Genomic DNA, 24,198 nt, shown 5'->3' on the forward strand with positions numbered 1-24,198 from the left:
TTCCATGGAATCTGTATTTTTCATATGTTGCCTTTATTTTATTGATTTTGAGGATTGTGATTTAGTTTACATCTCGGTATTTAATGTTTTTGGATTTCTATACGAACATAATAGTTAATTTGTAATTATCTGCTACGTTGTTGTCTTGTTGTTTGTTCCAAAAATTAAAGGTTAAGCTATGGTTAGCAAAACACAATGTAAACAAGTGTTTGCAAATATAGCTCGAATAGGATAGAATAACATTTCTTGCTGAAATACCTCTCTAAGAAAATATTGGTTTTATTTTCGGTATTGAAATTTTACAGATCTACATTTTGTTCTTCATAGTCCAGTATAAAGTCAAAATATCTACCTCATTCGGTGATAATTTTTTTTTATTCTTCCGGAAACTATAGCAACGTCTCCTTAAAAACAATATTATTAATAAAATGACTCTGTAGCTGAACATGAAAATTACGTGAACAGTGAATTTTTATCAAGTTCATTGGTTTGGTTAACGGGGCCGAGTGATATGGTAATACAGTATTGTGATATGGTAATACTGATATATAATAAAATACTGTAGAAAACGTCGACACTGTGTCCGTACAATAAAATACTGTAGAAAACGTCGACACTGAGTCAGTACAATAAAATACTGTAGAAAACGTCGACACTGTGTCAGTACAATAAAATACTGTAGAAAACGTCGACACTGAGTCCGTACAATAAAATACTGTAGAAAACGTCGACACTGAGTCCGTACAATAAAATACTGTAGAAAACGTCGACACTGTGTCCGTACAATAAAATACTGTAGAAAACGTCGACACTGTGTCGGTACAATAAAATACTGTAGAAAACGTCGACACTGAGTCAGTACAATAAAATACTGTAGAAAACGTCGACACTGTGTCCGTACAATAAAATACTGTAGAAAACGTCGACACTGTGTCCGTACAATAAAATACTGTAGAAAACGTCGACACTGAGTCCGTACAATAAAATACTGTAGAAAACGTCGACACTGAGTCAGTACAATAAAATACTGTAGAAAACGTCGACACTGAGTCAGTACAATAAAATACTGTAGAAAACGTCGACACTGAGTCAGTACAATAAAATACTGTAGAAAACGTCGACACTGTGTCCGTACAATAAAATACTGTAGAAAACGTCGACACTGAGTCAGTACAATAAAATACTGTAGAAAACGTCGACACTGAGTCCGTACAATAAATTACTGTAGAAAACGTCGACACTGTGTCAGTACAATAAAATACTGTAGAAAACGTCGACACTGAGTCCGTACAATAAAATACTGTAGAAAACGTCGACACTGTGTCCGTACAATAAAATACTGTAGAAAACGTCGACACTGTGTCCGTACAATAAAATACTGTAGAAAACGTCGACACTGAGTCAGTACAATAAAATACTGTAGAAAACGTCGACACTGAGTCAGTACAATAAAATACTGTAGAAAACGTCGACACTGAGTCCGTACAATAAAATACTGTAGAAAACGTCGACACTGAGTCCGTACAATAAAATACTGTAGAAAACGTCGACACTGAGTCCGTACAATAAAATACTGTAGAAAACGTCGACACTGTGTCCGTACAATAAAATACTGTAGAAAACGTCGACACTGTGTCCGTACAATAAAATACTGTAGAAAACGTCGACACTGAGCCAGTACAATAAAATACTGTAGAAAACGTCGACACTGAGTCCGTACAATAAAATACTGTAGAAAACGTCGACACTGTGTCCGTACAATAAAATACTGTAGAAAACGTCGACACTGAGTCAGTACAATAAAATACTGTAGAAAACGTCGACACTGAGTCCGTACAATAAATTACTGTAGAAAACGTCGACACTGAGCCAGTACAATAAATTACTGTAGAAAACGTCGACACTGAGTCCGTACAATAAAATACTGTAGAAAACGTCGACACTGAGCCAGTACAATAAAATACTGTAGAAAACGTCGACACTGAGCCAGTACAATAAAATACTGTATAAAACGTCGACACTGAGTCAGTACAATAAAATACTGTAGAAAACGTCGACACTGAGTCCGTACAATAAATTACTGTAGAAAACGTCGACACTGAGCCAGTACAATAAATTACTGTAGAAAACGTCGACACTGAGTCCGTACAATAAAATACTGTAGAAAACGTCGACACTGTGTCCATACAATAAAATACTGTAGAAAACATCGACACTGAGTCAGTACAATAAAATACTGTAGAAAACGTCGACACTGTGTCCGTACAATAAAATACTGTAGAAAACGTCGACACTGTGTCCGTACAATAAAATACTGTAGAAAACGTCGACACTGAGTCCGTACAATAAAATAATGTAGAAAACGTCGACACTGAGTCAGTACAATAAAATACTGTAGAAAACGTCGACACTGTGTCCGTACAATAAAATACTGTAGAAAACGTCGACACTGTGTCAGTACAATAAAATACTGTAGAAAACGTCGACACTGTGTCGGTACAATAAAATACTGTAGAAAACGTCGACACTGAGTCAGTACAATAAAATACTGTAGAAAACGTCGACACTGTGTCCGTACAATAAAATACTGTAGAAAACGTCGGACACTGAGTCAGTACAATAAAATACTGTAGAAAACGTCGACACTGTGTCCGTACAATAAAATACTGTAGAAAACGTCGACACTGAGTCCGTACAATAAAATACTGTAGAAAACGTCGACACTGAGTCCGTACAATAAAATACTGTAGAAAACGTCGACACTGAGTCAGTACAATAAAATACTGTAGAAAACGTCGACACTGTGTCCGTACAATAAAATACTGTAGAAAACGTCGACACTGTGTCCGTACAATAAATACTGTAGAAAACGTCGACACTGAGTCAGTACAATAAATACTGTAGAAACGTCGACACTGTGTCCGTACAATAAAATACTGTAGAAAACGTCGACACTGTGTCCGTACAATAAAATACTGTAGAAAACGTCGACACTGTGTCCGTACAATAAAATACTGTAGAAAACGTCGACACTGAGTCCGTACAATAAAATACTGTAGAAAACGTCGACACTGAGTCCGTACAATAAAATACTGTAGAAAACGTCGACACTGTGTCCGTACAATAAAATACTGTAGAAAACGTCGACACTGTGTCAGTACAATAAAATACTGTAGAAAACGTCGACACTGTGTCCGTACAATAAAATACTGTAGAAAACGTCGACACTGAGTCAGTACAATAAAATAATGTAGAAAACGTCGACACTGTGTCCGTACAATAAAATACTGTAGAAAACGTCGACACTGAGTCAGTACAATAAAATACTGTAGAAAACGTCGACACTGTGTCCGTACAATAAAATACTGTAGAAAACGTCGACACTGAGTCCGTACAATAAAATACTGTAGAAACGTCGACACTGAGTCCGTACAATAAAATACTGTAGAAAACGTCGACACTGAGTCAGTACAATAAAATACTGTAGAAAACGTCGACACTGTGTCCGTACAATAAAATACTGTAGAAAACGTCGACACTGAGTCAGTACAATAAAATACTGTAGAAAACGTCGACACTGAGTCCGTACAATAAAATACTGTAGAAAACGTCGACACTGAGTCCGTACAATAAAATACTGTAGAAAACGTCGACACTGAGTCAGTACAATAAAATACTGTAGAAAACGTCGACACTGTGTCCGTACAATAAAATACTGTAGAAAACGTCGACACTGTGTCCGTACAATAAAATACTGTAGAAAACGTCGACACTGAGTCAGTACAATAAAATACTGTAGAAAACGTCGACACTGAGTCCGTACAATAAAATACTGTAGAAAACGTCGACACTGTGTCCGTACAATAAAATACTGTAGAAAACGTCGACACTGTGTCCGTACAATAAAATACTGTAGAAAACGTCGACACTGAGTCAGTACAATAAAATACTGTAGAAAACGTCGACACTGTGTCCGTACAATAAAATACTGTAGAAAACGTCGACACTGTGTCCGTACAATAAATACTGTAGAAAACGTCGACACTGAGTCCGTACAATAAAATACTGTAGAAAACGTCGACACTGTGTCCGTACAATAAAATACTGTAGAAAACGTCGACACTGAGTCAGTACAATAAAATACTGTAGAAAACGTCGACACTGTGTCCGTACAATAAAATACTGTAGAAAACGTCGACACTGAGTCCGTACAATAAAATACTGTAGAAAACGTCGACACTGTGTCCGTACAATAAAATACTGTAGAAAACGTCGACACTGAGTCAGTACAATAAAATACTGTAGAAAACGTCGACACTGTGTCCGTACAATAAAATACTGTAGAAAACGTCGACACTGAGTCCGTACAATAAAATACTGTAGAAAACGTCGACACTGTGTCAGTACAATAAAATACTGTAGAAAACGTCGACACTGTGTCCGTACAATAAAATACTGTAGAAAACGTCGACACTGTGTCAGTACAATAAAATACTGTAGAAAACGTCGACACTGAGTCAGTACAATAAAATACTGTAGAAAACGTCGACACTGAGTCCGTACAATAAAATACTGTAGAAAACGTCGACACTGAGTCAGTACAATAAAATACTGTAGAAAACGTCGACACTGAGTCAGTACAATAAAATACTGTAGAAAACGTCGACACTGTGTCCGTACAATAAAATACTGTAGAAAACGTCGACACTGTGTCCGTACAATAAAATACTGTAGAAAACGTCGACACTGAGTCAGTACAATAAAATACTGTAGAAAACGTCGACACTGAGTCAGTACAATAAAATACTGTAGAAAACGTCGACACTGTGTCCGTACAATAAAATACTGTAGAAAACGTCGACACTGAGCCAGTACAATAAAATACTGTAGAAAACGTCGACACTGTGTCCGTACAATAAAATACTGTAGAAAACGTCGACACTGAGTCCGTACAATAAAATACTGTAGAAAACGTCGACACTGAGTCAGTACAATAAAATACTGTAGAAAACGTCGACACTGAGTCCGTACAATAAAATACTGTAGAAAACGTCGACACTGTGTCAGTACAATAAAATACTGTAGAAAACGTCGACACTGAGTCCGTACAATAAAATACTGTAGAAAACGTCGACACTGTGTCCGTACAATAAAATACTGTAGAAAACGTCGACACTGAGTCCGTACAATAAAATACTGTAGAAAACGTCGACACTGAGTCAGTACAATAAAATACTGTAGAAAACGTCGACACTGTGTCCGTACAATAAAATACTGTAGAAAACGTCGACACTGTGTCCGTACAATAAAATACTGTAGAAAACGTCGACACTGAGTCCGTACAATAAAATACTGTAGAAAACGTCGACACTGAGTCCCGTACAATAAAATACTGTAGAAACGTCGACACTGTGTCCGTACAATAAAATACTGTAGAAAACGTCGACACTGAGTCCGTACAATAAAATACTGTAGAAAACGTCGACACTGAGTCCGTACAATAAAATACTGTAGAAAACGTCGACACTGAGTCCGTACAATAAAATACTGTAGAAAACGTCGACACTGAGTCCGTACAATAAAATACTGTAGAAAACGTCGACACTGTGTCCGTACAATAAAATACTGTAGAAAACGTCGACACTGATGTCCGTACAATAAAATACTGTAGAAAACGTCGACACTGAGTCCGTACAATAAAATACTGTAGAAAACGTCGACACTGAGTCAGTACAATAAAATACTGTAGAAAACGTCGACACTGTGTCCGTACAATAAAATATGTAGAAAACGTCGACACTGAGTCCGTACAATAAAATACTGTAGAAAACGTCGACACTGAGTCCGTACAATAAAATACTGTGGAAAACGTCGAAACTGAGTCACTACAATAAAATACTGTAGAAAACGTCGACACTGTGTCCGTACAATAAAATACTGTAGAAAACGTCGACACTGAGTCAGTACAATAAAATACTGTAGAAAACGTCGACACTGTGTCCGTACAATAAAATACTGTAGAAAACGTCGACACTGAGTCCGTACAATAAAATACTGTAGAAAACGTCGACACTGAGTCAGTACAATAAAATACTGTAGAAAACGTCGACACTGAGTCCGTACAATAAAATACTGTAGAAAACGTCGACACTGTGTCCGTACAATAAAATACTGTAGAAAACGTCGACACTGAGTCCGTACAATAAAATACTGTAGAAAACGTCGACACTGTGTCCGTACAATAAAATACTGTAGAAAACGTCGACACTGAGTCCGTACAATAAAATACTGTAGAAAACGTCGACACTGAGTCAGTACAATAAAATACTGTAGAAAACGTCGACACTGAGTCCGTACAATAAAATACTGTAGAAAACGTCGACACTGAGTCCGTACAATAAAATACTGTAGAAAACGTCGACACTGAGTCCGTACAATAAAATACTGTAGAAAACGTCGACACTGTGTCCGTACAATAAAATACTGTAGAAAACGTCGACACTGAGTCAGTACAATAAAATACTGTAGAAAACGTCGACACTGAGTCCGTACAATAAAATACTGTAGAAAACGTCGACACTGAGTCCGTACAATAAAATACTGTAGAAAACGTCGACACTGAGTCAGTACAATAAAATACTGTAGAAAACGTCGACACTGTGTCCGTACAATAAAATACTGTAGAAAACGTCGACACTGAGTCCGTACAATAAAATACTGTAGAAAACGTCGACACTGAGTCAGTACAATAAAATACTGTAGAAAACGTCGACACTGAGTCCGTACAATAAAATACTGTAGAAAACGTCGACACTGTGTCAGTACAATAAAATACTGTAGAAAACGTCGACACTGTGTCCGTACAATAAAATACTGTAGAAAACGTCGACACTGAGTCCGTACAATAAAATACTGTAGAAAACGTCGACACTGTGTCCGTACAATAAAATACTGTAGAAAACGTCGACACTGAGTCCGTACAATAAAATACTGTAGAAAACGTCGACACTGAGTCAGTACAATAAAATACTGTAGAAAACGTCGACACTGTGTCCGTACAATAAAATACTGTAGAAAACGTCGACACTGAGTCCGTACAATAAAATACTGTAGAAAACGTCGACACTGTGTCAGTACAATAAAATACTGTAGAAAACGTCGACACTGAGTCCGTACAATAAAATACTGTAGAAAACGTCGACACTGTAGTCCGTACAATAAAATACTGTAGAAAACGTCGACACTGAGTCCGTACAATAAAATACTGTAGAAAACGTCGACACTGAGTCAGTACAATAAAATACTGTAGAAAACGTCGACACTGTGTCCGTACAATAAAATACTGTAGAAAACGTCGACACTGAGTCCGTACAATAAAATACTGTAGAAAACGTCGACACTGTGTCCGTACAATAAAATACTGTAGAAAATCTCCGGTAGATTAAATGTTTTCTGCTTCATGGACGACGCCACTAAACTAAATATGGGCCATTTCAATACACATTCTCAAACTGAGACCCAGTGTTGTGACCACGGAATCACTAGGCAACAAACATCGAACATGTCTTACTCTATATCACATTAGGAAATGGATCATGATGCTGACCATCTAACTTTCCCACGACCATAATCAACCTGTATTTTTTTCTCGGTACATTGTGTTATTAATTTTTCCATCAGTAGTCCCGAAATCGTGATAATGAGAACAAACCCTTGAATATCAAATCAACTGGGACACGTATAAACCGTAGGTTGGGGAAGTAAGGATGTTACTATCTAAAATGGAAAGCTGCCAATTGAGAACATGAAATTATACCGCTGATCATACAGCTTAGTTGATCAAGATCAAGGTAAGCAGTTGATGTTGAAGAGTCTATATTTAAAGATAATACATTGTTGAGATACATATAAGTGAAATTAAAGGTAAATAATTTTCAAGGTCTGTGTTACCTATTCTAAAAAGCTCTTCAAACTAATAAGTTTCGTATGAAAACAAAAGCAAATCGGACAATAGAGGGGACACAGACTGTTCCCATGGGAACCAAGAGTCTATTGGAATATCTGGCCACCAAACTCAACTCAACGTTTCCTATTGACCATAGTCCTAAGTTTAACGATATATGCTTCCTTATACTACACAACTGCTGTACTGAAGAAAGCTCTAGTGAAAGCTCTTGTCCCAAGAGACCGAAGGCATTCCATAAGTTTTGACAGGGGAATGGAAGTGTGGAACAATCAAACGTTTCGTTGGAAGAAACGTTTTTAGAACCGGATGCTCAAGATTAATCAAAATATCCCCGGAACTTGTTTTCCAAAAGCTACATCTCACTGACTCGACTTCAGGAGTAAACAGTATCTCAAAAGGACTGCGGCAATGGATTTATTGTACTATGAAAGATAATACGTAAGTTTGGATAAAGGTTTACTAAACGTTGTTGAATAAAAATAAACATTCTTATATAGTTTAGGAATTAAACATAAACGAGGCGATCCGCATTCCTCCCACTATTCGGTATTTTGATCGCAATACTGAAGAATGATTGGACGTTATTTCGTCTTTAGAACTCGACAATGTGTGGGTGGGGTTACCCTGGTTGTTAAATGAGCCTAGTTATTTAAGTAAACAGGAATTGTAATAATGAGTACGGAAGAGGATAAAAAAAAAAAACAACAAAATGTCGGGTAAACTTAATTCCGTAATATAATGTAGAGTTTCTATCCTAACTAATGGCATAGGAATATAGGGAGGAAAGTTTGGGCCATGTTATGAAATATCTACTACTCACCAGACAAAGGTAAAAATAAGGGAATGATCGACATTTACCTGTATATTACTGACTTTTTGGGTCCGCTGGTACATATTTACCTACATACAACCAGCAGTGATATATCAACACCGTAAGGCATGGTTTTGAAATTTGCGTGTAGCTACTATAACGGAAGGATATAACTAATAACTATCTAACCTTGCCAGGGAAGCATATGTCTGGCCCAAATAGTGTAGGTTAATAGGCGTGGAAGTGTACGGAGGCCTGCCGTGTAACACTGCCCTAGATATATATTATCTGTGCCATAATGATTAGATAATTGATCGGAAACAGGCCAGTAACTCAATCTTCGTAGGTGGTTTTGATTTTCATTAATGGAATGGCTTTATAAAACATATACCAACACGTTAGAGTACTTTCTATGACGTTTAAAAAATATGTGTAATAGTGTGGGTAACGTCCGTTTAAAATGCTAATTGTTTCAAGGGATTTTCTTGAAGATTTTGAAGCTTTGAATGTTTTAATCTTTGTGGATCTGGTTTGAGCATATCTTTCCTCTCTAAACGTGAGTCGCTCTCCAATCTTCCAATCCTCTATCATTTATAAGTCAACATGCTTGCAGAAAGACACGGAGACATTTTCTATTCACGGTTCGTAAGAATGGGCTCCAAAAAAAAAAAAAGATCAGAAATGTAAATACAATCTGACAATGACATCAATTTTATAGAGATATATCAAAATGAATTAAATCAATTAATATGATTTGATATTTTCACTTCCTGATTTTCCTGGGATTCACTTATATAAACTAATATATTTATTTCTTCGTTATATAACTGTTAATACCTTATACAGCTATTCACTCATACAAGTATACATGTAGAGCTGTAGTGTAGAGTGATCTCCCTTTCTTCATTAATAGTAACCTAACGTTAACGCGTGTGTTAGCCATATACGTATTTCATTATAACTGTTCATTTTGTAAATTTCGTAATCTAAATAGTTCCAAAATAATATTCTCTGTTCCTAATCCCTTTAGAGACGAAATGTATTATTTAATTAAGTCACTGACATATTTTAGTAAATGCTTTTATCGTATCAAGGGCTCCAAGGTAAGATAACGTACGTTTAACTGCAACTAGAACCTCATTAACTCAGGTTTCAACGAAGGTTATTGTTCTTTGTGCACTGTTGATAAGAGATAATTTAAGGTGCAAACTTTCACCCATCAATCTGCTACCGAGACATGTGTAGCCTGTATACCGGTATGGACCAGGTACAGTCAACCACAATGATTATACAGGGAAAGTCAGTGTACGGTATCAATCCTTTCTCAAATACTCTTTGGTTAAATAAATAAGATAATAAATAAATATAAATAAATAAATAAATGAATAAGAGCTATTGCAAAACAACATACACACAATGTGTTTTGAAACTATATAATGTATACAATGAATAGTATGACTTATGTTTTAATTCATTTATTATTTTTCATAATATGTAAAACTTATTTTATTCTGTAAAAATGAAGCAGTTTGACAGATATTGTGGAGTTTTTTTCTTGCTATCAAAAGGGAATAAAATCCGCTAAAGCTTAACAGAAAAGCGGAACACTTAGAGTATTTTACACTTATTCTATTTCCACTTTTTCACTATTTTTTACTTTAGGAATAATTGCATTAGATAAATAAGTTTAATAGCAGCAGTATATATTAGAAATGATGATACAAGGCGATATCCGAAAACTGCAAGTAAGGCTCTGTGTGGTTATGCTTATTATCAGTTGGTAATGAATGAAGACAAGTTATTACCAGTGGTAGTAAGGACTGAAGACAAGTTATTACCGGTTATAGTAAGGGGTGAAGACAAGTTATCACCAGTTGTAGTAAGGGGTGAAGACAAGTTATTACCAGTTGTAGTAAGGGTTGAAGACAAGTTATTACCTGTTGTAGTAAGGGATGAAGGCACGTTATTACCAGTTATAGTAAGGGATGAAGACAAGTTATTACCTGTTGTAGTAAGGGGTGAAGGTAAGTTATTACCAGTTGTAGTAAGGGGTGAAGACAAGTTATTACCAGTTGTAGTAAGGGGTGAAGACAAGTTATTACCTGTTGTAGTAAGGGGTGAAGACAAGTTATTACCAGTTGTAGTAAGGGGTGAAGACAAGTTATCACCAGTTGTAGTAAGGGGTGAAGACAAGTTATTACCTGTTGTAGTAAGGGGTGAAGACATGTTATTACCAGTTGTAGTAAGGGGTGAAGACAAGTTATCACCAGTTGTAGTAAGGGGTGAAGCAGGTTATTACCAGTTGTAGTAAGGGTTGAAGACAAGTTATTACCAGTTGTAGTAAGGGGTGAAGCAGGTTATTACCAGTTGTAGTAAGGGGTGAAGACACGTTATTACCAGTTATAGTAAGGGGTGAAGACAAGTTATCACCAGTTGTAGTAAGGGGTGAAGACAAGTTATCACCAGTTATAGTAAGGGGTGAAGACAAGTTATCACCAGTTGTAGTAAGGGGTGAAGGCACGTTATTACCAGTTGTAGTAAGGGGTGAAGACAAGTTATTACCAGTTGTAGTAAGGGGTGAAGACAAGTTATTACCAGTTGTAGTAAGGGGTGAAGACAAGTTATTACCAGTTGTAGTAAGGGGTGAAGACAAGTTATTACCAGTTGTAGTAAGGGGTGAAGGTAAGTTATTACCAGTTGTAGTAAGGGATGAAGACAAGTTATTACCAGTTGTAGTAAGGGTTGAAGACAAGTTATTACCTGTTGTAGTAAGGGGTGAAGACAAGTTATTACCAGTTGTAGTAAGGGGTGAAGACAAGTTATTACCAGTTGTAGTAAGGGGTGAAGGTAAGTTATTACCAGTTGTAGTAAGGGGTGAAGGTAAGTTATTACCAGTTGTAGTAAGGGGTGAAGACTAGTTATTACCAGTTATAGTAAGGGGTGAAGACAAGTTATTACCTGTTGTAGTAAGGGCTGAAGACAAGTTATCACCAGTTGTAGTAAAGGGTTAGGACAAGTTATTACCTGTTGTAGTAAGAAGTTCCTCTGTGGTTGGTTTGGGGGTAGTTGTGGTGGTTGTGACGGTCGTGGTGGTATGAACCTCTGGTAGAGGGCCTAAAAGTATAAACAAACATGGTATATAATGAAACATAAGTTTAAACAAGGTATGCTTAGCCTTGAACAGATAATCAAAATTGATATATTGATTGAAATTATAGGTTGATTTGCTGAATATTACGTTTGTAGAAAAATTGTTATGAAACATTTTCTTTCAGGTTGGTAAGTTTGATAACGACATCATCATACATGTAAAATAAAGTACTGGCTACAAAAGACGAATGTCTGTTGCATTGTTTCTTGTGTTGTATGTATCCAGTAATACACTATGTTCTACAAGATATGTCAGCATAGCTTTTATGTGTTGTAATTGTCTGGTAAATAATGTCATGTATTGTATTGATACAATAATATACATGTAATTTAAGACAAATAAATATGTCTAATGCCATGTCACGTGTTATTTATGTCTGGTATTACAATTGAAAGTAAATATAAACGTATTATAATGTCATGCAAAACTCGCTTGTTAACTAAATATATTATGTGTCCAAAGGTTCTAGCGGGAAACGGCCCGGTATTATTTGACCTTGTCACTTAAGGTTGAAAGAGTTGTCTTTCTTACTCGACCACGTTTTATATGGATACTACAGTATACTTTAACTACCAATTAGAGCACCACGCACATTCAATGTATTGTGTACTGTAGCTGTTTTCAATTTTAAAAGCTTTTTTTCCCAAACGAAAGCACCTGAAGACGAATTTCAAATTAAAAAATGACGCAAAAATTTGTTCGATTCTTTCCTTTAAGACATTATTACAAATCTTACACTGAACGAGCTAATCTAAGGTAGAGTGACAATCCATAGCATCATTTTCTATGACTTTTATGTTCGGAGACAAAACAGTTATGATATAAAAAATATCTGTTTAAAACAAGACAGATTATCAATTTGGAATACATACATCATACAGGAAATTAAGTTCGACAAGTTAAGCATCAAAGAGTTATCTTTCCTGCGTTGGTGTTGTCAATAAAGTTCTTTGTTCCTCTGTAAAATGGTTCGTTCATTAAATGATGCAATTATTTAGCAATCATTTAAACGAGCTTAAACGTCATACCATATAAGACTTTCATAATCGTACATTGTACCCATAAAGATCGTATTAAGGATAATACTAATCTCCAAAAAATCTTATATATGACAGAAGCATAATTCAGTGACATTTCTCGCGCCATTTACAGTCTAATCTCGAGAGATTTCTCGTCACCTTTAAGGTATTCCAGGTCGCACTGACAGAACCGTGAGTGAGTGATGTGAAATGATGTCAAATCACTATCATATTTCCCATGCAGTTTTCCACATTCGAAGTCGTGTTTATTGAAAATATATCACATATTGCCTTATTTCTTGACACTTGAGAAAGAAAATATTAAGACATGAAATGGTCTTATTGAATAAATAGGTGTGAATCCTGGGAATTATATTACGTATATTGCGTAACAACTCTATCAGTAGGATGTGTAATTTTATCCAAGTTAGAGGTAGACTGCATTGGCAGGTGATATTCATACGCCTCCATTGTGGATTAATCAACAATGGTACATTAAAAAATAGACGAGAGAAAAAAAATACTCGTGTGGAAGATTTCTTTGTCACATCGTCGGACAAGGAGAGTTATATTAATCTACAGAGATAATATTTACGATAGGTGTAATTCCGTACCTCCAAAGTTACACTGCTTATGGTAGTAATCCCAGCCAAATAGATCTGTTTTGTAATATGCTGCTAAGGTCCACCTGTTTCCCTCAGACAACTGACAGATACCTCCGGAATACCGAAAGTACTCATACGACCTGCACTGGAACTCTGTAGTGTTATCACAAAGTTCCTGGCACTCGGAGACACTAATGTCATAATATATCCTTTTATTGTTTGCGAGGACAGCCGCCTCAGATGTCTTCTGGTAAATACATTCATCTGAAAAAGTTAATACAACGTTGTTTAAAGACACGTACTTTGTCTGTTTGACGCAATTAAAAAAAATCTTTCATTACTTGCATTATGTTGTATTTAAAACGACCTTGTCTAAATGAATGATTGATATATTATATATTATTTTTGGAATATAACATAATTTTAGACAATACATACTTATACACTGTCCTTATTTTGTTTGATATGCCGCACCAAGTAATCACAAAAGGTAAGTGTGCATTTTAAGCTACAAAATCACTTTACAAGTCTTAATCAGAAATAGTTGAAATGTATTGCTGCAATTTAGTTCATACAAAAACAATAAATCCTTTGATAAGTTTGGCGAACTGTCAAAACCTTGGCTTCGAGGCGTGATTCGCCGTGGTTGTTTTGCTAATACTGAATTATAAAAACAGCCTAACGTTTATCTTTATTGTGAGAAAGACTCTCTGGTGACATCTCCTTTTAAGCTTATCAAAGCAAAAGAAAACGATTTTGCTTACGTTACGGGATGCTTTTTCCAAATTTGTATCACATTCAGCAGAAAATGGTATTGATTGGTTCAAAAACGTGATTCATTTTGGTTACGGATTGGTCCCAAATAATTATTGCAATAACAAGAGCTGTTGTAGAACAACATAGCTCGTCTCGCAAATGTTTGTCAATAAATAATATAAAATATACAAATTGATATGTTTTGAATATTGGGTAAATAGATTTTTATTAGTTATTTGATGGAATTTTACCAAAATACACTTATAAAATGATATATTAATGCCTTTCAACACTTGCAAAAAAAAAAGCGCAAAAAAACAAAAAAAGACCAAAAAAACTTAAAGTTTTTGTCTACATTAAAAGTCCAAAAATATGTCAAAAGGCAAGGTCCCCCCCCCCCCCCCCCCCTAAACAGTCTTTTAGTTCGATTTTCGGGAGGGGACAGTAATCAAATATGTCTTTGAACACTTGCACCAAAACGTTTATACTAGAAAACCAACGCCGACGCCGATGCCGGGATGACAACATTAGCTCTCCCTCTTCCTCGAAGAGATGACCTAAAATGTTTTGCTGAACTTGTTTCAAATCTGTGAATACCAATTCGTTACGTAAACATTTCGTTTTTCTTTGTTTTTGTAAATATTATTTGGCGGTGTGCATAGATATATTGCTTAATTGCAAAACAAAACAAAAAATGACGTCGAATCACGCCTCGATGCCGAGTTTAATAGTTCAACTTTTCGAATGATTCACAGTTATTTATGAACAAAACAGCAGCAGACACATGTCGTAATATCACATTTTAACTATATCCGAATTATGCCCTGTACTTGTCTTGGTCGGTGTGTAATAGTGCTTTACTACCTTCTGTGGACATCTTGGTCCGCCATCTTGGTTCACCAAATTGAAAGGACCATTTATTTATTCATTTATTACTGTAATATACCACTATTGATTCAGCGTGAATCCATCCAAGTGTTAGATGCTTTAATTCAAATCCCTGAATTAAACTCTCAGACAGTATATCCAATAATAAAGAACGTTATACTATCCTAATAAATTATGTTATCACCTGCCGGGAACTGACAAATGAACCATAGATTTGTCTGGCATACAGTGGGGTACCAGTAGGCGTGGTCGTCCAATATAACCATGGTACATTTTTCCGAGCGGTCTGTCGGTTTGGGTTGGTATTTCCAATTCTGCCACGTGAGTGAAGTGTTACCTACCCACCTCCAGTACCTCTCCGGGGTCCGGGACAATCCTATCCACATCGTCTTCCTGGTGTGAAAAAAGAATTAATGGAAACATCCCATTGGAATAAATGTGTATGGGTTAGATTAAGACAGCTGTTTTATACCGTAACAATATATAATGTAGACATCATGCATTTCTGGCTCTACGTTATCTAACTCCCAATTTGTATGGAGCAGTGCTAATATTTTGTGTGTCGTTATGAGCTCTTTAATTCAATATTTTCACATCTCACCTAACACTTATTTCGGAAACCCATTTAATTTGTATATCGTACTTAAATATTTCTTTTACTAAATACAATTAAGGCGAATTATGCTTATTCACCCATTCTACCCAATTCTGCATGGAAATTTGACATAAACATTTATTCTGCATGAAGGTCCGAGATCAACATCTATTATACACGAACGTCTGAGATGTCCATCCATTCTACAAGGAAGTGTGAGATAAACATCCATTCTCTAGGGAAGAGTGAAATAAACATCCAATCTACATGGAAGTCTGCGATTCACATCCATTCTGCATGGAAATTTGACATAAACATCCATTCAGCATGGAAGTCTGAGGTAAACATCTATTCTTAATTAACGTCTGAGATAAACATCGATTCTTTATAGAAGTCTGAGATGTCCATCCATTCTACATGAGTGAGTGAGATAAATATCCATTTTGTATGAAAGTCTGAAATAAATGTTCATTCTACAAGGAAGTGTGATATAAACATCTATTCTAAAGGGAAGTATGAGATCAATATCCATTCTCTATGGAAGTCTGAGACAAACATCCATTTTGTATGGAAATTTGACATAAACATCCATTCAGCATGGAAGTCTGCATAAACATCTATTCTTAATTAACGTCTGAGATAAACATCGATTCTTTATAGAAGTCTGAGATGTCCATCCATTCTACCTCGACGAGTGAGATAAATATCCATTTTGTATGAAAGTCTGAGGTCAACACCATTCGGCATGGACAATTACAATAGACATCCGTTCTGCACGGAAGTCATGAGATAAAAACATCCAGTCTCCATGAACATTTGAGATAAATATCTTTTCTACATGGAAGTCTGAGATGTCCATCCATTATACATGGAAGTGTGAGTTAAACATCCATTTTGTATGGTCTTCTGAGATAAACATCCATTCTGTTTGGAAGTCGGAGATCAACATTCATTCGGCAAGGACATTAGCGATAGACATCCATTCTGCATAGAAGTCATAAGATAAAAACATCCAGCCTACACGGAAGTTTGAGATGTCCATCCATTCTACATTGAATCTGAGATAAACATCCATTGTCTATGTGGAAGTCCGAGATATTACATCCATTCTCTATGGAAATGTGAGATAAACATCCATTTTGTATTGAAATTTGCAATAGACATCCATTCTGTATGAAATCCATAAGATAAAAACATCGAGTCTACAAGGAAGTCAGAGATAAACATCCATTTTGTATGGAAGCCATAAGATAAAAACATCCATTTTACATGGAAGTCTGAAATAAACATCCATTGTGTATAGAAGTCTGAAATAAACATCTATTTTGTATAGAAGTCTGAAATAAACATCTATTTTGTATAGAAGTCTGAAATAAACATCTATTTTGTATAGAAGTCTGAAATAAACATCTATTTTGTATAGAAGTCTGAAATAAACATCCATTTTGTATAGAAGTGTAAGATAAACAATATTAACATCCATTTTAACATTGAAGTCCGAGATATAACATCTATTTTACAATGTATATCGAACGGTCAGATATAGCAGAATGTATATCGAACGGTCAGATATAGCAGAATGTATATCGAACGGTCAGATATAGCAGAATGTATATCGAACGGTCAGATAGCAGAATGTATATCGAACGGTCAGATAGCAGAATGTATATCGAACGGTCAGATATAGCAGAATGTATATCGAACGGTCAGATATAGCAGAATGTATATCGAACGGTCAGATATAGCAGAATGTATATCGAACGGTCAGATATAGCAGAATGTATATCGAACGGTCAGATATAGCAGAATGTATATCGAACGGTCAGATAGCAGAATGTATATCGAACGGTCAGATATAGCAGAATGTATATCGAACGGTCAGATATAGCAGAATGTATATCGAACGGTCAGATATAGCAGAATGTATATCGAACGGTCAGATATAGCAGAATGTATATTGCAGTGATCTTGCATGTAAGAGTAGATATGCTGTCTGTGAATGTTGTAACATGACACTTATAACCGGTTACGTATTAAGATATAATAGAGTCGCCGCAGTAACCTGTTGATGGTGTATTTACCGCCAACCTTTATTGCGAGGCTCCATTGTATCCATCCTTACATTTTGTATTGATCAGTTCCATCAGACAACATTACATCTTAATAAACTTCCAATAATCCAAACCACATCAGGGGTCTCATGGTCAAGCATATTTACGATCAATTTATACGAAAGCTGTATTTTAACTGACTTAAGAGCTATTCCAGCAGTGGCGCTGGTATCCCGGCGCTCTAAAGTTAGTTATATAATACAAACATTCATCGGAATGAAGTATCACTATCAGCTTTATGAGTTTAAATAACCAATGCTGAATTGCTTGCAACGCTTAAGATTGAACCTTAATGCAAATATTTTTCATTGTATTTCCCTTCCCTCAGCAACAGTGCGAAATAAAGTTCACTAACACAAAGCCGTCAAACTGCATTCATTGTCAGTGTATACATTACATACAGTTATTGATATAAATACAATCGCATTTGAACAAATAAACTGTTTTATTGCTCTATATATAATCTATATGATATATGTAATCCATGGCTTTTTATTTTAAAATGTCATTCAATAATCAGTTTATAGCATTAAGTGTTTTATGATTGTAGATTTATTAATAAACAGTTTTATCAATGTTGCTGTAGTATCAATATAATTTCCCCATTCTCACTCCGTTACATGGACATCGAACAACATCCCATAAGGGGTCACGTCAGGGTGATATTTTGGATTAGCAAATCAAATGACTACTTCCAGAATATTGGAAGTGAATTTTATGTGTTGGAACTAGCATGACTAGAGTGCATAGCTTTCATAGTTTGTCAATTTGTTCAAGTTATTTGTCTCACACAGCATATAGCTTAATACATGCTGTCCCGATATGATTTGCTTCGATGACATCGACAAATTGACACTACGCCCTGAAAGTTAAATACACATATTACAAAGGTCATCAGAACGTGACCCCTTATGGGATGTTGTTAGATGTTCATGTAACGGAGTGAGAATAAGGATCTAGATTTCAATTAGATTGCTGTAGTATATGTAATTATCTTACGGGGTTTCGTGCTTCTTTTAAATCTCGTTCGGCTTGCTGCACCATTGTTTGGATTGTCAATGTATACATTCACAGACATGGATTTATATAAATACAATCGTATATTAACAATTATACCGGTTTATTGCTCTATATATCAATTATATGATATATATAATCCATTTTATTTGTTGTAAAAGGTAATTCAATAATCATTTGTAAGCATTAAGTGTTTTATTTTTTTGTAGATTTATTAACAAACCGTTTTATTTTTGTAGATTTATTAACAAACTGTTTTATTTTTGTAGATTTATTAACATACCGTTTTATTTTTGTAGATTTATTAACAAACCGTTTTTTTGTAGATTTATTAACATACCGTTTTATTTTTGTAGATTTATTAACAAACCGTTTTATTTTTGTAGATTTATTAACAAACCGTTTTATTTTTGTAGATTTATTAACAAACCGTTTTGTTTTTGTAGATTTATTAACATACCGTTTTGTTTTTGTAGATTTATAAATATACAGTTTTATTTTTGTAGATTTATTAACAAACTGTTTTATTTTTGTAGATTTATTAACATACCGTTTTATTTTTGTAGATTTATAAATATACAGTTTGATCTATATTGCTGTAGTATGTAATTATCGTATGAGTTTCTTGTTTCTTTTAAATTAATCAATTTCTTGTATTATTGTTTAGATAACGGAAATGTGAGTGTAAATGGTGGTTTATGTGAGTTTGTATGGTGGTATATGTGTGAGTGAGTTTGTATGGTGGTATGTGTGTGTGAGTTTGTATGGTGGTATGTGTGAGTGAGTTTGTATGGTGGTATATGTGAGTGAGTTTGTATGGTGGTATGTGTGAGTGAGTTTGTATGGTGGTATATGTGAGTGAGTTTGTATGGTGGTATATGTGTGAGTGAGTTTGTATGGTGGTATATGTGAGTGAGTTTGTATGGTGGTATATGTGAGTGAGTTTGTATGGTGGTATATGTGTGTGTGAGTTTGTATGGTGATATTGTTTGTATTATAAAACCAGTACTTTTGCTGTGTATACAAATGAGATTAATTGCTACGTCGAGGTGTTTGTAAATAATCCTATAGTCTGGTATTTTATATGAATTTGAGTCAGATTGTATAGTAAACATTGTCGATGAACATATATTGTTTCATATATACGTGAGTTGCCATGTGGTATATGCATGTGGTTTTGTTAAGGCTTAATATTAATAAGGTTATGTTTTGAAAAATATGTAAGATATTGTGTATTTTTACGCTATTTTTTAACCTTGTTCAATTTTCATATGTTAAACATCATTTTTAAGTGAACAGGCTAACATACTATGGGTATACTGACCTGGCCACACTTTTCCAACAGAGTACATTTAACAACTTACGTCATGTATTGTCCTATGTACCCGGATTCCGGAAATGTCGCCTCGTCGTATACCGTAGCCAGGAATCCGCCTTCACTTTTACACATGTCCTGAGCCTCGTACCAGTTCTTTGACGTGTTGTATATGACGTAATGATGAGGATCCATTACTCCGGAAATACCTGTTTGGAAAAAAAATAATCACAATCTTATTTCAAAGGAAACGGAGTAAGGGAGAGCTATTTATAGAAAAAGGAGAGAATAATCACAATCTTATTTCACAGGTAATATACATAGACCGAGCCTGTCTATAGGGATACGGAGTAAGGAAGAAAAATTTATAGAAAAAGGAGAGAATAACCACAATCTTATTTCAAAGGTAATATACATGGACTCACCAGTATATAAGGATACAGAGCTTTTAAGAGAAAAAGTAAGTTATTTTGGGAAATCAAACATCGCTATCTAGAGGTAAAAGTTGATTTGGTCACTAGATCTCAGATATGTCAATATAAGTAAAGGTTTAGAAAAGTAATCCCATGTATACAATACTAGTCTAAATAGTTCACATTGAAATCATCAAACTCGATGACTAATAGTTCATCATTAAAATACACAACAAGGGTTAGTTAATTGATATCAAAATGATGCAACACTATAACTTTATTCTCACTTATTGTCGTCAACTTCTTTATTGATACATTTTCAATTTGTCGATCTATATTTCTGATTTAAAAGCAACAGGTTCATTATCAACTCTCACGAATCTATAAAAAATCATACCGTCATCCGTATCAGTGGATGTTGAATTTCCCTCTTCAGGTGGGTCCGTACTGGTAGAATTATCATCATCACTCGGTAATGTAGTGTTAGCAGGCCAAATCGTGGCTGGTAATATACCAATACAACACAGTAAAGTAAGGGCTATCATACTGTCTGTCCAGCTGTACCGTCAGTGGACGTGTATCTTACTCAATAAAATCAATCATATATCAAGTTTACACCTATTACCTGCGTAACAGAAATATTGATTTGATGTTACTCTAACTATATTAGAGGTGTGTTATCGTCTTTTAAGTGAAATGTCTACTTAATGTACTGGAATGGTGGATAATTTCGTGTGTGTGTAAGGGTGGATAGCGACATTTTACCCATTACAGGCTAGACTGTGTCACAGAATCTGAAGATAGATTGTATTAACTTGCTGTGACTAAAAGTTAAAATTAATCAAAATAATACTTGTTAGTTCTAATATTTGAATTACTATGGGGTGATTTATTAAATTATATTAATATCTATTCGTGATTAATGGATTTGATTAGTTGTCAGCAGTTCAATAATTGATTTGCCGACAGGAATTAATTAGTATTCAATATTGATATATAAGTAGCCTTACCGTGAACACATGTCCGGTGGTAGTAACTCCATGTGGGGTCATGACCTTGGTAACTGTCCTGTTTGATCCATTTGTTGACATTGTTAAGCTTACATGTTCCTAGATACCGACTGTACTCGAACGACAGACAGGTGATTTCTGTCGCGTCCACACACACACTCATACAGTATCCAATACTTTGGGTTCGCTTTAATATACTCTTTCCAGAGAGACTCGAATTTGGATACATTCGGAAGTTGCACCTTCCTGTGAAGATTTCAAAACCGCAAATAATATTAAAACTTTGATATGATATACATTTGGAAAGTATTTACAATAATTGCTATAAATTCCCTATTTTGTAAAGTGAGGTAGGTTTATAATTTGATATGCAAAATTCGACAAATATTAATATTTCGAGAGTCTTTTCATGTCAACGAGTAATTGCATTAGGCAAGATAAAGTACGTTTACAATACCCATTATCAATTAATATCAAAGACAGAACATATTCCTCATATACTTGTATCTTCAACATTCCTCATGTCAGGATATAGTAATATAATAATTAGTACGTATAGCTTTGCTGTTAAGATAAGGGAGAAAAAGAGATCCCTATAGTACCGTTAAGTACAGCGAACACTGTAATCTATCACTAATTAATTAACATGATACATTTTCTCCACGCTCTATACTACCCCACATTGTGCAATGCTATCGATGTGAATGTACTATAACCAGGGTATGATTTGAGTGTGACGTTATGGTGACTGTCACCTTCCTCTGACAAATAACCAGCGCAACAATGCATAGTGCCGTGTTAAGTGTACGGCATTGTGGAGAGTGTACTCACCGACACGTACCGATCATTCCTACACTGACTGTCATCTACCAAAGACCATTCCAATACCTACCTACCTACTTACCTACCTACCTACATGTACCTACCTACCTAAAGAACAATATCATATTAATGCATATTTCATACGATGTACAAATATGGTAATTCAATAATAAATGGATTTAAAATATATTGCATGTTGGTGATATGAAAAGATATTTTGCTTGAGTTTGATATCGTGTTACGTTTTATCATTAATGATAGATACAGGTATATACTGTGTCGCTGATGGCACGCTTTAAAGCAGGAATGGTAATTTGCCATATATCCTGTTTTCCATCGAGCATTTCATTGTCAATTCAGATGGAACGATGCATAATGGAAAGGTTTGCAATTTTAATTGATGAAACAGCATGAATATCTCGGAGGATTATACCTATAGATACTTATATACAGTAGAACCAAAATGAGTTTAACTGCATCACAGTCATATAGAAGTTTTGCCCTTTAAGACTCGTCAGTGATGTTATAGAGCCAACTGATTATACAAAATACGTACAAGATATTAGCACTTTTTAATACAAGTTGATAGTTAGAAAGAGTAGAGTTAAAATGAATTTAACGTCATCATAGAGCTGTTTCGCCCTTCTAAAACTCGTCAATAATGTTATAGAGTTATCAGATAGTACGGAAGACAATCAAGATATAAACACCTTTCATTAAAAGTTGATAACTAGATACGCTACAGCAACAATGGTTTAAAACTACACCATACATCCGCTTCGTCCTTTTAGGGCTCATTAGTGATACTAAGGGGTTAAGTGACCTTGGAGGTGACGAAACTAGGTCGAAAGAAATGTCAAAATCTGCATACGGATGTGCAATAACCTCAGTTTCCATCTCCAAAACGAAACCATGTATGTAAGGTCCTACGCATGACTGTGACAATAATGGTTTATTTATATTGAATACACACACACGTGGTTATTACCTTTATATATGAATCAGTGATATAAACGGTGAATGAGTAACGAAGACACACAGTACAGTTAATCAATCCTGACTCTTCAATGATGTTAGGGACCAAAGATGTAGAAATCAAGACAGGATGTCATCAAAGTTACAACGTGCAGATAATTTCATCAAATTAGTACATTGAGTATATTAGATAATGAAATACTTGTGTAGATTCATAACGTGTGTGAATATTCATGAAAAGTTCGCATGGAGTGGACTGCAAACCTTGGTGACTAAATGTCAACCTACACGGACAAATATTGATGTATGATGATGCTATACTTATACCTTGGTGTAGTTCACAGAAGAAAGACCTAGGTTCTTCACACTTTGCCTTCTCCCAGTGGAAGTCGTTGGTCAGGGTGACGGATACACAGTTCTGTGACTCCTCCGAGTTGGGTTTCCAATTAGACCAATCATACACGGAGTTATCCACCCATTTCCAAACATTGTCTTCAAAGAACAGACCAATCCAGGTCATCCGATTTCTGATAAATAGATCGATGACGTTGTCCGTATCGGTTGTAGATAAACATTTTACATGTATTGAATATTTTTTGTTTATTTCATAGGCAGATAAATCGAGTTGGTCTTGAGACAGATTTAATTGACTGCGAAGCAACATTTATATCAAGCCAAACTGAAATCACTACCTCAGTATATCGACAAAGTAAGAGGCAATACCTATAGTTCAATTGAACTCGC

General features: G+C 35.3%; 1 protein-coding gene across 1 annotated transcript in view; it reads right to left on the reverse strand.

Moving 5' to 3' along the window:
* The window catches only part of LOC117338999, a 30,390-nt gene extending 6,416 nt beyond the window's left edge, over positions 1-23,974 (reverse strand). The window contains exons 1-6 of the mRNA XM_033900364.1: positions 23,782-23,974; positions 21,658-21,903; positions 20,284-20,443; positions 15,381-15,589; positions 13,562-13,816; positions 11,802-11,891 (exon numbers count right to left, since the gene is read on the reverse strand). Coding sequence (XP_033756255.1) covers positions 11,802-11,891; positions 13,562-13,816; positions 15,381-15,589; positions 20,284-20,443; positions 21,658-21,903; positions 23,782-23,974 — 1,153 coding nt within the window. The remainder of the gene's footprint in view (positions 1-11,801; positions 11,892-13,561; positions 13,817-15,380; positions 15,590-20,283; positions 20,444-21,657; positions 21,904-23,781) is intronic.
* Between the last annotated feature and the right edge of the window lie 224 nt (positions 23,975-24,198).

Source organism: Pecten maximus, chromosome 12 (genome assembly GCF_902652985.1).
Source record: "Pecten maximus chromosome 12, xPecMax1.1, whole genome shotgun sequence".
Taxonomy (NCBI): Eukaryota; Metazoa; Mollusca; class Bivalvia; order Pectinida; family Pectinidae; genus Pecten; species Pecten maximus.